Source organism: Chelonia mydas, chromosome 2 (genome assembly GCF_015237465.2).
Source record: "Chelonia mydas isolate rCheMyd1 chromosome 2, rCheMyd1.pri.v2, whole genome shotgun sequence".
NCBI lineage: Eukaryota > Metazoa > Chordata > Testudines > Cheloniidae > Chelonia > Chelonia mydas.
The window spans coordinates 111,571,978-111,587,335 of NC_057850.1; the positions used below are offsets into that span (position 1 = coordinate 111,571,978).

Consider the following 15,358-nt stretch of genomic DNA (forward strand, 5'->3'; position numbering starts at 1 on the left):
GCAGAAGGTACAGCAGATCCTAGTACCTCAAAAACACCACAATGCTGTACTAAGTCTGGCCCATAGTCATCTTTTTGGGGGGCATTTGGGGGTAGAGAAGACCCTGGCACAGGTCCTGCGACGATTCTTCTGGCCTGGAGTACCTGAAGAAGTGCAGAGGTACTATGCGTCCTGCCCGGAGTGTCAGCTGCACAGTCCCCGTCCCCACTTGAGGGCACCTTTAGTACCCCTTCCCATCATAGAGGTCCCCTTCAAGCAAATAGCCATTGATCTAGTGGGACCCCTGGAGAAGACAGCCTGGGGCCACCAATATATACCTGTCGTTCTGGATTATGCTACTTGCTACCCAAAAAGCCTCCTGCGGAACACGGCCTCTAAAATGATAGCTAAAGAGTTGGTGGGGATCTTTGCCCGAGTGGGGCTACCAAAGGAAATATTAACAGACCAAGGTACCCCATTTATGTTGAAGCTAATGAAGGACCTGCTCCATACGCTGCTCCATATACATACCCTGAGAACTTCAGTCTATCATCCGCAGACCGATGGGCTGGTAGAAAGGTTTAATCGAACCCTCAAGGCAAGGATAAGGAAAGTGGTAAGTCGAGATGGGAAGGATTGGGACACCCTACTACCCTACCTTATGTTTGCAATCCGGGAGGTACCTCAGGCCTCAACTGGGTTTTCCCCCTTTGAATTATTATACGGATGCCATCCCTGTGGCATACTAGATATTGCAAAAGAAATCTGGGAAGAGAAACCCAATGAGGGGAGAAATATAATTGACCATATGTTGCAGATGCGAGAACGGATAGCCCGGGTCACCCCTATTGTACGGGAACATTTGGAAAAGGCGCAGGAGGCCCAGCGAACCCATTACAATCGCCAGGCAAAAGTCTGACAGTTCCAACCAGGGGATCGGGTGATGGTGTTGGTACCCACGGCAGAAAGCAAGCTTTTGGCCCAATGGCAGGGGCCCTATGAGGTGGTTGAACCCGTGGGGGAAGTAACCTACAAGGTGCGGCAGCCAGGACGCCAGAAACAAGAACAAATTTATCACATTAACCTCTTAAAGCCTTGGCACCAACGAGAGGTGTGTGTAGTGGCCCAAGAGACCCCGATCCAGGGAAATAATATGTAGGAGCAGATCAGGATATCCACTGATCTGACACCAAACCAGAAGAAAGAGGTAACTGAGATGATCAACCGACACCAGAATGTGTTTTCAAACAAACCAGGCCGGACCACTGAAGCATATCACCACATTTTCACAGACCCTGGGGCAAAGGTAACTTTAAGGCCCTATTGGGTCCCAGCAGCAAAAAGGGAGGAGATCAAAGCAGAGGTAAAAAGGATGTGGGAGCTGGGAGTCATCAAAGAGTCCCACAGTCAGTGGTCAAGCCTGATTGTGTTGGTGCCCAAACCCGATGGCACCACTAGGTTTTGTAATGACTGTCGCCGGCTGAATGAGATATCCAAATTTGATGCATTCCCCATATCGATGGGTTAGTTGACCGCCTGGGCAATGCCCGATTTTTGACCACCCTTGATTTAACAAAAGGGATACTGGCAGATTCCCCTTGCCGAAGATGCGAAAGAAAAGATGGCACTCTCTACACCAGAGGGTCTGTTTCAATATACTGTTCTTCCTTTTGGACTGCATGGGGCACCTGTCACCTTCCAGCGTCTTATGGACAAGCTCCTTCGGCCCCATACCAGTTATCCAGCGGCATACCTGGATGATGTGATTATTCACACCTCCGACTGGGAAACCCACTTAGGAAAGGTGGAATCGGTTCTGGACATGCTAAGACAGGCTGGCCTCACAGCCAACCCAGCCAAGTGTGCTATAGGGCTAGCAGAGGCTAAATATCTTGGCTACATTGTAGGAAGGGGCATGGTCAAGCCCCAACTAAACAAACTAGAGGCTATCCAAAATTGGCCTTGGTCAAATCGGAAAAAGCAAGTCTGGGCATTGGGTGTGGTGGGGTACTACCGATGATTTATTCCCCATTTTGCTACCAGAGCAAGTCCCCTGACAGACCTGATAAAAGCCCAGGGTCTAGACATGGTGAAGTGGACAGATGCCGCAGAGAAAGCATTCATGGATCTACAGACAGCCCTCTGCAGTAACCCCGTGCTTATAGCCCCAGACTTCAACAAAGAATTCATTTTACAAACAGATGCAACTGAAGTAGGATTGGGAGTGGTCCTATCGCAGATGGTTGGAGATGAAGAACACCCAGTCCTCTACCTCAGCAGGAAACTCCTCCCGAGAGAGCAGAAGTATGCCGTGGTTGAAAGAGAGTGCCTAACTGTGAAATGGGCCATGAAAACACTACGTTATTACCTTCTGGGACGACGGTTTACCCTTGTGACTGACCATGCACCCCTCCTGTGGATGCAGCAAAATAAAGAGAAGAACGCAAGAGTGACCAGATGGTTCCTGTTCCTACAACCTTTCCAATTCACCATACAACACCGGGCTGGAAGCCACCATGGCAATGCAGATGGCTTGTCACGAGTACACTGCCTGATGTCCCAAGTTGCCCAACCCCGTAGTGGTGAGCAGAGCGGGGGGATATGTGACAGGGTCGGGCCAGATGGGTATAGGAGAGTAACAGATATATTAGCCCCAGGCTAAGTAGTTCCTTTTCCTTGGGTAAGGTAACAGGGAAGGTTCCATGCTGCAGGAACCTTCTGGAGACAATTAAGACAGGCTGATTAGAACACCTGCAGCCAATCAAGAAGCTGCTAGAATCAATTAAGGCAGGCTAATCAGGGCACCTGGGTTTTAAAAAGGAGGTCACTTCCGTTTGTGGTAGTGCATGTGAGGAGCTGGGAGCAAGGAGGCACTAGGAGCTGAGAGTGAGAACATGGGACTGTTGGAGGACTGAGGAGTACAAGCATTATCAGACACCAGGAGGAAGGTCCTGTGGTGAGGATAAAGAAGGTGTTGGGAGGAGGCCATGGGGAAGTAGCCCAGGGAGTTGTAGCTGTCGCACAGCTGTTCCAGGAGGCACTCTAGGCAGCTGCATTCCACAGGGCCCTGGGCTCGAACCCGGAGTAGAGGGCAGGCCCGGGTTCCCCCCAAATCCTCCCAACTCCTGGTCAGACACAGGAGGAGTTGACCTGGACTGTGGGTTCACGAAAACGGCCAAGCTGAGGGCTGCCGTGAAGCTCCAAGGTGAGCAAATCTGCCAATAAGTGCAAGACCCACCAAGGTAGAGCAGGAACTTTGTCACAATAGACAGCACTCTTCTGTGACTACTTAATCCAGACCTGGAATTAGAGACAGTGTGGTGACACCAGCTAGCTCAGCCTGGGGGAGCTAGCACTCCAGGGAAAGTGACAGTGTCCTCTTGCCTCAATGAAGAATGACAGTTATATTCATTAGAGTCCTGACTCTCCTCACACGCAAGATCCCATCATTTGGATCAGACTAGCTGGCAGCAGCACTTCCCGTTGATAACTGACATGAGCTGCTGCTTCAGGCAGGGAGGGTTTCTTGTCTCCCTGCTTCTCTATTTTCTTATTCTCCTCTTTCCTTTTGTTCTATCTGCTTCTCTTCCCCCTCCCCATCACCTTTTGCTTTCTTTTCTCACCCCCTTCTTCCCAGACTCCCTTCCCTTTTCTCTGCCGCTTTTTGTTTCTTCCTATCCCCTCTCCTGCTCGACCTTTTTTCTCTCTATCCCTGTTCACTTTCCCCAGTACTTTCTCCCCCCGCCCCTCATGGGTTTCCTAATGACTTTTTTTAAAAAGTAAAATATATATAAATATGCATAATGCTCCTTTTCAGAGGAAGCCGAATGGTGCTAAAGTCATCTTAAATTAAACTAATTGAGACTTCCTTTTGTCCCCAGTGTAAATGCCAAATCCAACATCTGTCCTAGCTCATAATCACAGCTGAGAACATGCTGCAGGAGCCTGGGCTTTTAGAGGGGCTGTAGCAAGGAAAACAAGAAAACTTGTGCTGGAGATGGAATCTGGAGTCAGTAGTCAATGGGGAATCCATCTGATGGGAGGCCCAGTAATTATTGTGCTTGGATGCAATGCCTCTCTCCTCTCCTTATGTTCTGCGCCAGGGGAAGCAACCTGTCTTTAAACCATGATTTGAGGACTTCAATAGCTCAGACATAGGTGAGAGGTTTATCGCAGGAGTGATTGTTGAGATTCTGTGGCCTGGATTGTGCAGGAGGTCAGACTAGATGATCATAATGGTCCCTTCTGACCTTAATATCTATGAATCTATGGCTGTTGGACATGTGCTTATGAAGCCACACATGGGAGGCTTGCAAGGTGTTCCACTTCTTATTTTCACAGCTAAAAGCAACTGTTTCGGTCCAGAAATCCAGTGTTAAAGTCCATATAAAAATCACAAGTATTGTAGTTCAGTAATTAACATGTGATTCTCTCTCTTCTAATCTAGTATTAGAGGATAATGCATGAGAAAGTTGTGATTATGTGGCTGTAATCCCATCAAGGGGGATCTGATGATGTATTAAACTCCAGTAGTTACTTTGTTGCTTATTCTAGCATTCAGCCAGTGGAGAAATTTCAGCATCAGTCTCCAGCATGGCTTGACCTGCCTCAACAGTGAGCCTGTACTGACAGACCTAACTTCAAACTGTAACAACACAATTACCCTTTTTAAACAGGCAGGAGTAATATTAATGTGTGGCTTCAGCTACACAGGAAGGAAAGGATTAGGTCTTGTGGTGGAGTGAGGACACCTGGTCTGCTGCTGACTCACTTTGTAACATTGGGCACGTCACATAGGAGGATACCGAGGCACATAAGATAAGTCAAAAAAAATATAACCCTGGGTGGGAGGGTTAATTGAACCCCCTACTCTGTGTGGGCAGCTGCAGATTCAGCCCACATCCCCCTCACCCACCATACATGCCATACAAACTTTTAAAATATCCAGAAAGGATCCATTAGGTACTCCCCAAAAGGAGTCCCAGTCTTAAAAACTATGTCACAAAGCAGAATGACAGTCCATAGCTGAGGAGGCTTCTTGTCCATTCCCTGAAGGAGACAAGATGGCAGGCAGGCTACCTAAAAACAGAATGAAGAGATCATCACTGCTACCAAAGCTAAAATGAAAGAGTTTTTAATAGAGATTAAGGCACGCACAACCAATTTTCACTCCAAGCTGCTGGCTATTAAAAAAGGCTGACCTAGGTGACATGGACAGTGCAGCTGAAATTGGACTTGGGGGTGGGAAGATTGCTTGGTGATGCTATGTTGAAACTTTAGGCCAGAACCAAACAGCTGGAGAGACAAGAGCATATGATATGATCTAGAACAGGGGTTCTCAACCTTTCCAGACTACTGTGCCCCTTTCAGGAGTCTGATTTGTTTTGCATACCAAGTTTCACCTCACTTAAAAACTACTTGCTTACAAAATCAGACAAAAATACAAAAAAGTGTCACAGCACACTATTACTGAAATAGTGCTTCCTTTCTCATTTTGTCTGTATGACATTTTAGTTTGTACTGACTTTGCTAGTGCCTTTTATGTAGCCTGCTGTAACACTAGGCAAATATCAAGATGAGTTAATATAGCCCCTGGAAGGCCTCTACATACCCCTGTTTGAGAACCACTAATCTAGAAAACTGATAATATGGTGAATTCTGCAAGAAGGAACAGTAAGAGCAAATAAAAGCCCCTGAGAACATGAAGAATGACAATCTTACTGCATAGTGCAGAATATTAGAGGGGTTTTGAATCTGAGCCCAGTAAGAGATAGGGCCCTCTTTCCCTTTGCCCTCTAGGAACTGTGGGGATTCACAGTATCAATGCCAAAAGTTCAAAAATCATAAGTTAGGTCCCAAACAATCATGAGGTTTTTTTAAATTAACTCTTGGGTTCTTTGTCTTTCCCTAGTGGTTTCTGAGCCACTAGAGTCACATTTTCAAGATTTTCTCTACCAACAAGAGGGCTAGAAATTTACTTTTACTTTTTTTTTATTTGACAAAAGCTGAGACTGTCACATTCTCACTTGTCTCCAGGAGGCGGGGATTTAAGTAAACCTCAAATAATGCAAGATTCATGATAAAAAAGTCACAAGAGTTGGCTACACAGGCATTACCAAAGTGGCATAATTATAACAAAAAGATCTGCTGATGAAAAAACTGCACAGAGTCTGAATAGAGCAATTGGGAGAAGCAGCAGAAGAACTAAGTGGGGAAAGAATGTAAGCAGCAGTAGGAGCTTTCTTCCCATTGCAGCTTTATCTTCGGGCCAAATCTTGCAGCTGGATCCTGGTGTGCCACCCTCTGACTCTAGTTGCAAGATCCCACTATTTTAGGAGCTGGGGGAGGGAGAGGCTGAGAAAAACAACTATTATGAGCAATAGCAATGCTTCCTTCCTTCTTGTTTTCATTAGCAATATTAGTGGTTGAAGCTTTTAGCAAAGCTGGTTGCATTTATTTGACCCAGCCGAAGACATTCCTTACTGGAACTCCTAATGTCACCGTCAGTAAAGCGATATCCTATTCAAAATGCTTTGCTCAAATGAGATCCTATTACTCCAGTTCTGTATCTGTTGCCAGTCAAGGGCAAGATGACAAACTGAGGTTCTTCCAGCATGTCTGAAACGGCAAGGTAATGACTAATCAGCTGATCTAAGGAAGCTTGTTAGTAAGACTTTCTTGCCTATACAAAAAACAGAAGTACCCATTCAGGCTCCTATGCTCCCCTCTGCTTTGCAGAGAAAGGCAAAGCTATGGGAAACTGTTAGGAAGGGCATTGAGAGAGGCTGGACAGAAAAGCAACTAGGCACTAGCATCCCTCCCGCACCAAGTAATTGCCTCTGCCAAATGCCACAGGGGAGCTCAGCTCTGCATGGTCAAAGTGATGCGTAGCAGGGGGGACAATTGGTGAGTTAGGGAACCTCCATTCAGTGCAGTAAATTCTCTGTTCAGAGGACTCTAATTTACTATCCATTTTGTATTGCAACTCCCCCTGTACTGTTTAGCACAAAATCCAGGAGGGGGTGGGATCAGGAAGGTGGTGGAAAGCCAGCCAGTAGCAGCATGCCAGGGCAGAGTGCTGTGATGGGAGAGAGAAACGCTGCAGTAGAGGGTGGGTCAAAGGTCTTCTACTGGTATTCGTTTTTCCCACAGATCGTGGCCCAATCACAGCTGTGCTGAAAATGCCCCTGCTTTTTCTATGGTGCCGCCAGCCCCTCTACTTTAAGGGGAAAATGCAAAGCCACAGGTTGAATAAACCTGTTGAGACCTGGGGGTCGTTTTCCACCCTCTCTTCCACAGGAGAAGAAGTGAGTACACGCAGGCCAGAGAACACAAATCCTGGAGGGTCATGGTAGAATGCAAGAAGTGGGAACTGAAGCTCTTTGGCAGAGCATGTTGTGTGACCTCAGCTGCACCAGGCATTTGCAAAGAGTTCTCCAGATGAATATTCTGGGCAATGGTCCCATTCTGCCCGTTTTAGTGACCTGTAGCACACATTGTAAACAAAACCAGTGGTATTTGGACTGTTCTAAAGGAGCGGGGGAAATCTTCTCTCTCGCCGCCCCCCCCCCTTTTTTTTTTAAACACAATACTGACCTGGAAAAGTATTTAATTATTGTCACTTCATAAATCCACTTCTCTAACACCCATCCTTGCAGCACCGCAGATGCTCTAAGGCTTGTTTTGGCTGTAGGCACCTGACATTTTAAAATTAAAGGGACAGCATGAGACTTCTTTTCATATGTATTTATAAAAAAATATGTCTTAGTCTATTTGCCAGTGCTTTAGATATATTAAAACTGAAATAATTCTAATTTAATTTTCACCATTAATGGCACTGGTTTACATTTGAACTTCACTCAGTTTGAACAACGCAACTGGATTAGTTCCCCTCTCTGAGTTTCACAGCCAAAGCATAAGGTGGCACTGCCTGGGTTGCAAACTCTGCTGGAGGCTTTAGTTAACTCAGAAAGGTGTTGGTGGAGCAGGGGACACTCTGGTTTCACTGACAGGTCATTAAGATATTTCAATAAATTTTATAATAATTTTAGAAAGCCATTCTCTCTCTTTAAAATAAAATATCCTAAAAGTGTGGACTAAGACAGCTGAGAGTATCCTTAAGAGATTTAAAAGTTCAGTTTGCCTGAACCAAAGCAGTAGAGAGTGCTTTTCGCTTTTTCAGGTGAGAAGATGGGCTTGCTTGTGGCTAAGCCAAGGACCAGAAGTCAATCAATTTGAGTTCCATTCCATGCTCTGCCACAGACTTCCCTCTGACCATAGACAAGTCATTTGTGGACTGATCTTCAGAGGTGAAATCAATGGGACCTGCAGGGACTCAGGATAATGAAATGTGACCTCATAACTGTGGCCACAGACACAGCGGACAATGAGGATGAAACCTGTGGCTTAAGGAGGACAAGCCCCAATCACTTGAGTTAAAGCAGAAATGCTTTAATTGGGGAAAAAGTAGCAAGCTGCTTAGCTGTTGGGTCCTGCGAGTAAAGAAAGACATTTCCATCTATCCTAAGCCAATGTCTTTCGTTGCCACCTCTGAAAATCAAGGAACTAATCTCCCTTTTGGTCTATTTCATCATCTGCCTTCCGGAGCTGTTGTGAACTTAGATTCTCAGATAGAAGGTGAATGTAGTGTAAGGTCTAAGGTTTGTTTTCTTCAATTAGGCATTTTTACAGTTCTGTACTGGAAATAACAGTACCTTGTAGAAGAACTTGGGGCTCCACCTATTCTGCTTCAGGGATAAACTGTAGCATACAGAACACTGGCCTGCAGAGCCAAGAAATGTAAATGAAGGGTTTGCCAGAGAATGAAGACATCTCTTTTTCCCCTTATGTTTTCCAGTATTTTTTTAACCCCCTGTAAGGTACACAGAACAAGCCACTTGCGTTTCTCATGCGTAAATAGGCGCGTTATGATGAAACAAACAGTTTAAAAGGACATTTTCACAAACTAACAGCTCTTTACAGAAGGATGTTAAGTGACCCATTCTCACTCTCCACACAAAGATCTGTTCTGACTGAACATCATGGAACAGTACAGCTAAAAGGTTGAGATATCTCGTTTCTTTGCATATTGATTGAAGACGACAATAAGTCACAGTTGCTTGCATGTCCAATGGGAATAGCAATGATTTCATCCACAGACAACCTTTGGGTTGCAGATAGAATAGCTATTTAAACTTCAATGGCAAACTAATTTGTAAACTATGAAACCACTGTAGGTTTGCTGCACAGTATGTGTATTTCTGTTTAATAAGTATGATACACTTGTATGTATACACACTGTAGGAAACGTTGTCTTAAGCCTTCTGTGAAAAGAGGGGAAAAGAGAGACTGGCAATCATTGAGTAGAGGATTTCTCATGGGGCATGTCAAGGTCAGGTGTGGCAGCAAAAGTCAATACAGTACTCAGCAGTTCTTGTCATTGCACGACCTACTAGAGTACAGGAACGGTGGTTCCTGAACAGCACCTAAAGCTGATCAAAGGCAGAGAGGACCTTCAGTAAATGGCAACATGCATCAAGACGCAGACTTTACCTCAGCTCGCTCTTCAGAAAAAAGAAAAACAATCCTTTAGGAGACAAGCTACTGTTTTTTTCTCATCCTTCCTTCCCTCCTCCAAATACATATATAAATAAAACCAGAGATGCTTTTCCAAGAGCCAGATTTTGTAGACTGTGTCACAAGTCAGGGCAACCACACCAGTATCCCCGCTCTGCAGTACAGTAAGGACACCCTCTCTAGGTTTCTGGCTCCTCAGCCATCACCTCTCTTGGATTCAGATCCGAGACTCTCTCTCCACTGAGCAAGGTTTTTCCAGACTGCATAGTTCCTTGCCAACACTGTGAGTTCCCCAGCAAGCCAAACCACCTAAACAGGTTTGTGTGTTTGCAGTTTGCTTTCTCCTCAGAGGCTATAAACAGCACAGTTGCCCACAGTTATAAATTATCACACAAATACATTTATTCTTATTCTTAGTTTTCCAGAGCAAACATAGTAAGAATAGAAGACCGTACTTGCATGCTAATAAGCTTAACAGATATCACCCCTGTAAATCTAACAAGGGCTCTGGTCAGTGACAGTCCTTCTAATCCTTCCACAAGAATTGGACCCCCTCCTTTTGACAGGTGGTTCTGACCATTTTCTGGAACAGAAAGAAGGCCTTAAACCAGTTTAAATTCAGGCTATTTATCCAAAAGTCCTTTGTTTGATAGTCTCCGGAGAATCCAGTTTGAACCAGTACATGCAAGCCTCTACAGGTGGCTGTACCTCCCTGGAGGTGTTACAGCCTGAGTAGATTTGTCTAGTCACCCCCATTGGTCTTTGATTCTGGAAGAGCTGTGCTTACTTTCCCCTGTGTGGACTTCCAGAGACCCACAAAATAATCACAGCGATACCCTTTGCATTGCTACATTTGTTTTGTAGCGTTGCATGGTGTTAACTCATCACATATTCACGTGACACTTTAATGCAGCATCAGGATACTCCTATGGAATTACTTTAAGACTCTTTGCCACTTCATTAGTACAATATGTACTCTTGTCTCCTGGGAGATTATATATATATAAATAAATGATATGGGAAAACATATATTCTCTCCTTCCTTCCCCAGCCCAAATACACTTTCAGTTTATTTGGAGGACCAGGGAAAGATATTGGCTGCACCAATAATTTGTTTAGCACTTCTCCTGCTGCCCTGCGTGTGTCAGATAGAACAGGTCTACTCAAAACATAGGATCTCTACAAAAGATGCACATGACTTCCTAAAGAGCTGCAGGCTGAGCAGCACTGTTAGAAATGACAGCCTATCTATGATAGGTTTGAAGTTTCAAGTCCAGCAAAATGAGAAAGGACGGGTTTGTTGCATTGTGTATTTCCATCACCACCTTCTAACCTTTTAATTCCAGAACAGAACCCTATTCTGAGATATGGAAATAGACTATTTTAATAGCATCTGTTCGTGGGATGAATCGGCAGTGGTCCAAATTCTGTGCCATTTCCACTGCAATGCTGAGCAGAAGCACAGAGGAATATGAATGAATACTTTTGTTGAGTGATTTTCTGTCTGTTTTGTTCCAGCTTATTCTCTCCAGTTGGGAAGGAGGCTATAACTTACAGTGTCAGAACCTTGCCAGCGCAGGAGAAGCTGATATCCGGGTGAGGCAGAAACAGCAACTCAGTAACTAAAAGATGTTGTCGTCTATTTCTCTATAGGCTTGGGTACTATTCCCTTGCATCACTGGCCTATTTAGATTTTAGGCATTAGGATTTTTTTAAAACAATATTTTTATTTCTGTTTGTTACACAGTGGGATATGTATGTGCTGATCCAGGTTGGATGTGTCCTCATTCCCCTCTATAGGGTAGAGAACAATATGAGAAGTATATTTTTGTTCTGGAAAGGCTTTTACAAAAGTTTATTTCCAATATTTCTGGCTCATCTGGCGTTGCATCATTAATTATCAGAACAGATGCCAATACAAAATGGAAATGTTTTCTATGGAAAACATAAATCCTTTAATTAAAAACCTATGGTGAAATTGTCCAAGCAAATTTGGGTTCTTATGCGTCCAAACCAGTGCCTGAACCAACCTGAACTCCGGGAATGCTTGGATCCAGATTTTGCATCTTCAGCTCATCTCTAGCCTTGACTCTTATTACACACCTTAAAATTCAAAGTTTTGTCCTTCTACTGTTCCAAATTCTCCATGAACTCTCTCACCTGATATAATCAATCACTCTTCCTTTTCACCCCAACACTCACTCCATTCCTCCATTTTGGCCCCCTTTCTCCTTCTCTAGGGCTTTCCACATTTTGGCTTGCAAGGGTCACTCAAACACATTTTCCCACCTATATGATGTTTTTCCTGTTCCTCACTGGGAGATACAACTACTTTAAAAATTTTTTGCTCCCCCTTGTTTTATAGACTCTGAATCTCACTGCCATACCCTGCTTTAAGGGTCCTGTGAAATTAAGATATTATTAATTGGCATACCTCCCTATGGAGGATCTGCTCCATTGTGTCCAGGGGGCTTTGATAATGGATTATGCTGACTGCCTACTTTCATTACTCTTTTGAGAACTTGTATATAACAACACATTTAAAATATTTAGTCTTTTTTTTCAGATCATGTTTGAAAAGTATTCCAATAGCAACAGTCCCCAAGGCGGTTGCTGTTCAAGTATCCCACTCGTTCATGGTGCTTCACATTCTTCCCACTGCAGTATCTGCCTGGAAAGCCCCCTAGAAAAAGGCTATTGTAACTTTTTGATACAGATGAAGAGCAATTAGAAAGCCTTACTGTGGAAGTTTAGATCAGAAGGCATTTTTAACTGTCATCTGTTCAGAAAAATCTTCATTACATGCAAAACAGATTAGAGGTCTAAGTGTACTTAGGGAATAAGAAACTTTTGGCCAAATCCTGCCATCTTTCATCAATGAGAAAATGACTTCAGTGGGAATTTTGTGAGAGCAAGGACTGATTAAGGGTAGCAGAATTTAGCCCTTTACGGACAGACCTTTATTTCTCTTTCTCTTGCTCATACAGGTGGCCAAGGTGCTGTGGTGGTATTATTTTTCCAAAGTAATTGAATTCATGGACACTATTTTCTTTGTACTGAGGAAGAAAAACAGTCAAATTACTTTCCTTCATGTATATCATCATGCCACTATGTTTAACATCTGGTGGTGTGTTCTGAACTGGATCCCTTGTGGACAAAGTAAGTGGTTCTATCATTTTCTCATCAGTATGTTAAGGGGGTAGATGTAGGGAATTTGCACACAGCTATGCATGTCAATCACGTTAATAGTAATAATAGCTATCTGCAGAATTATTCACAAATCCCTATAAAAGTCAAGGTGAGTATAGAGTCACATGGGCTTATTTTCAGAGGTGCTGAGCACCTGCCGCTCCTATTGAAATAAAAAAGAATTGTGAGTGCTCAGGATCACAGACTACCAGGCCACCAAACTATTGCTCCATGCTCAGATACTACAGTGATGAATAAGGCTACAATTTAGTCACAGGTATTTTTAGTAAAAAGACCTGGATGGGTCACGGGCAAGAAACAAAATTCATGGCCTGTGACTTGTCCATGACATAAATACCCGTGACTAAATCTTGGGGGGGGGGGGGGGGCATTGCTGGGGAGGCACTGCTTAGGGGGGTTCCCTAGGAGACCACTGCTGCAGGGGTCCACTGATTGGGGGGGCACCCTGGGGCCAGCGGCACCAGCTGATGGGGGCTGCTGAGCAGCGGCTGCTCTGGCCACACCCAGGACCGCTGCTGGGGGGGCCAGGAGGGTGCTGCTTGGGCAGGGGCCAGCGGCACCAGCTGTCAGAGGCTGCCCTAGGACCACTGCTAGGGGCTGCTGAGCAGCGGCTGCTCTGGCTGCCCCCGGGACCACTGCTCAGGCGGTCTCTAGGATCAGCTGCCCAGGGCCTCCTGAGCAGCAGCTGGTATGACTGGCCCTGGGGCCACTCCAGCAACTGCTGGTATGGCTGTTCCTAGGGTCGCCCAAGTAGCTGGCTCTGGAGCCAGCTGCCTGGGTGGCACAGAGCTCAGCCACACTGGCCCCTGCAGAAGTCATGGAGATCATGGAAAGTCACAGAATCTGTGACAGACCTGGTGCCCTAGTAATGAGCACAGTATAAAGTGCCTAGACTGATAGATAGGACCCAATTCTCCTCAAACCAGTTTTATGCAAGTGTATCTCCCTCAAATAGTATAATTGAGAGAAGAATCTGTCCCATAAGATACTTAAGGCAAAATAATGAAGTCAATGGGAATTTCACCCCTGTTGTATAGCACAACATTCAAATGCTTATAAATTTTTGCCTTCTTGCAGTAGCAAGATCTTTCATTTATAAATGTGTAACTAAGCATCTGTGACCAGCATAACTGATTTGAAGACATTTAGAAGTACGCAGGCCAAACTGAAAAAAAAAAATAGGGTACTCAAAACCACTATATAGCAATAAAGAGAATATTCAAACTCCATCCAGGGTAGGCAAAGCCCAGTTTGTTTGCCGATGAGGAGCTGCGGTTACCTATTACCTTAGTGAAGGTTTATGCTTCCCTGTCAAGTGTTCCTATTTCTTGTGAATATTTTAAAAAGTTATTTAACTTTTCAACTTCACACACTACTGAGGAATCATAATTGCATTTGTCACCCAAACTTTGACAAGTCAAGAACTATCATATTCTCAAGTCCTCGTTTTTAATAGGTAAGGGCCTGATCCTGCTCCCCTTGAAGTCGGTAGGAAAAATTCCCATCCATTTCTATGGGAAGAGGATTCAGCCTTACCTTCATATGAGGTCTGGACTGTTAGGAGAGAAGGGGACTAAGTCTGCTCTCACTTATACAAAAGCAAATCAGAATTAACTTTACTGAAGTGCAATGGAGTCACACTGTTGTAAAACTGATGAGAAATCAGTATCAGAGTACACCCTGTACTTGGCAGTGTAGATGTGAAGGCTTGTCTACACTTACATTTTATAGCGCTCTAACTTGCTGGCTCAGGAGTGTGAACAATCATCAACAAAACAAGCACGACCGCGCTCGCACTTCAAAGCGCTGCCGCAGGAGTGTTCCCATGGCAGCGCTTTGAAGTTTCCAGTGTAGCCATGCCCTAGTACATTCACTGTCTCTTAAAAACATTCCTCTCTTTGAATCACAGACCCTACATTCATGAATTTGGCTTGTTTTAAAGTCCTATTTTGAAGACCTGAAATGTGACTGCATAGTTGGTAGGAAGTCACAGTGATGCAGAGTAATGTGCATTTTATCCAAGTGAAACCAGACGTCTTTGTGACAGAAAATTGGCCTTCTCTAGCTCACTGCACATCAAAAGTCAGGTATAATAATTATTATTGTGGAATATATCTGCTATTATCAGATCATGTTCATCTTGACTGGAAATTGTCACCGTCTCCTCCCATACCCAAGGGAAATAGTGATAGTTAGACTGCTCTCTCTGCATTCTGGATTAGAGTTGAAAGTGGAGAATTATTTCTAGCATCAAATCAAGTACGTTCTTGTTAGTGGGTAAATTGAGTGAATTTTTTCTGTAGCCTTGTCATCTAAGTTGAAAAGAAAATTAATGTTTTAAACTTAGTTTTTAAGCGTTGGTTCCCACATCCCTCAGAAAAGAAGTTATCTCAACCTATACAAAATTCAGCAGCTCTATTTTTAAAGTAATGTGTAATAAGTTCTTATTTTTAATAGTGTAGGACCCAAATCTCCACTGCCTAGTGCAGTCACTTTGATTGTTTGAAGTAGGTGTAAAATGCTCCCACAGACCCTGTGGAGAATTGTGATTTGGCAGTGATTTACACATGCTTTGTACAGGTATCAAGGACTG

At 44.2% G+C, this 15,358-nt stretch overlaps 1 protein-coding gene across 2 annotated transcripts in view; it reads left to right on the forward strand.

Moving 5' to 3' along the window:
- ELOVL2 (ELOVL fatty acid elongase 2) overlaps positions 1-15,358 on the forward strand; it is a 93,419-nt gene that overhangs the window by 57,874 nt on the left and 20,187 nt on the right. For both annotated transcript variants that reach the window (XM_043540115.1, XM_037893166.2), the window contains 2 exons: positions 11,074-11,151; positions 12,543-12,714. In XM_043540115.1, coding sequence (XP_043396050.1) covers positions 11,074-11,151; positions 12,543-12,714 — 250 coding nt within the window. The remainder of the gene's footprint in view (positions 1-11,073; positions 11,152-12,542; positions 12,715-15,358) is intronic.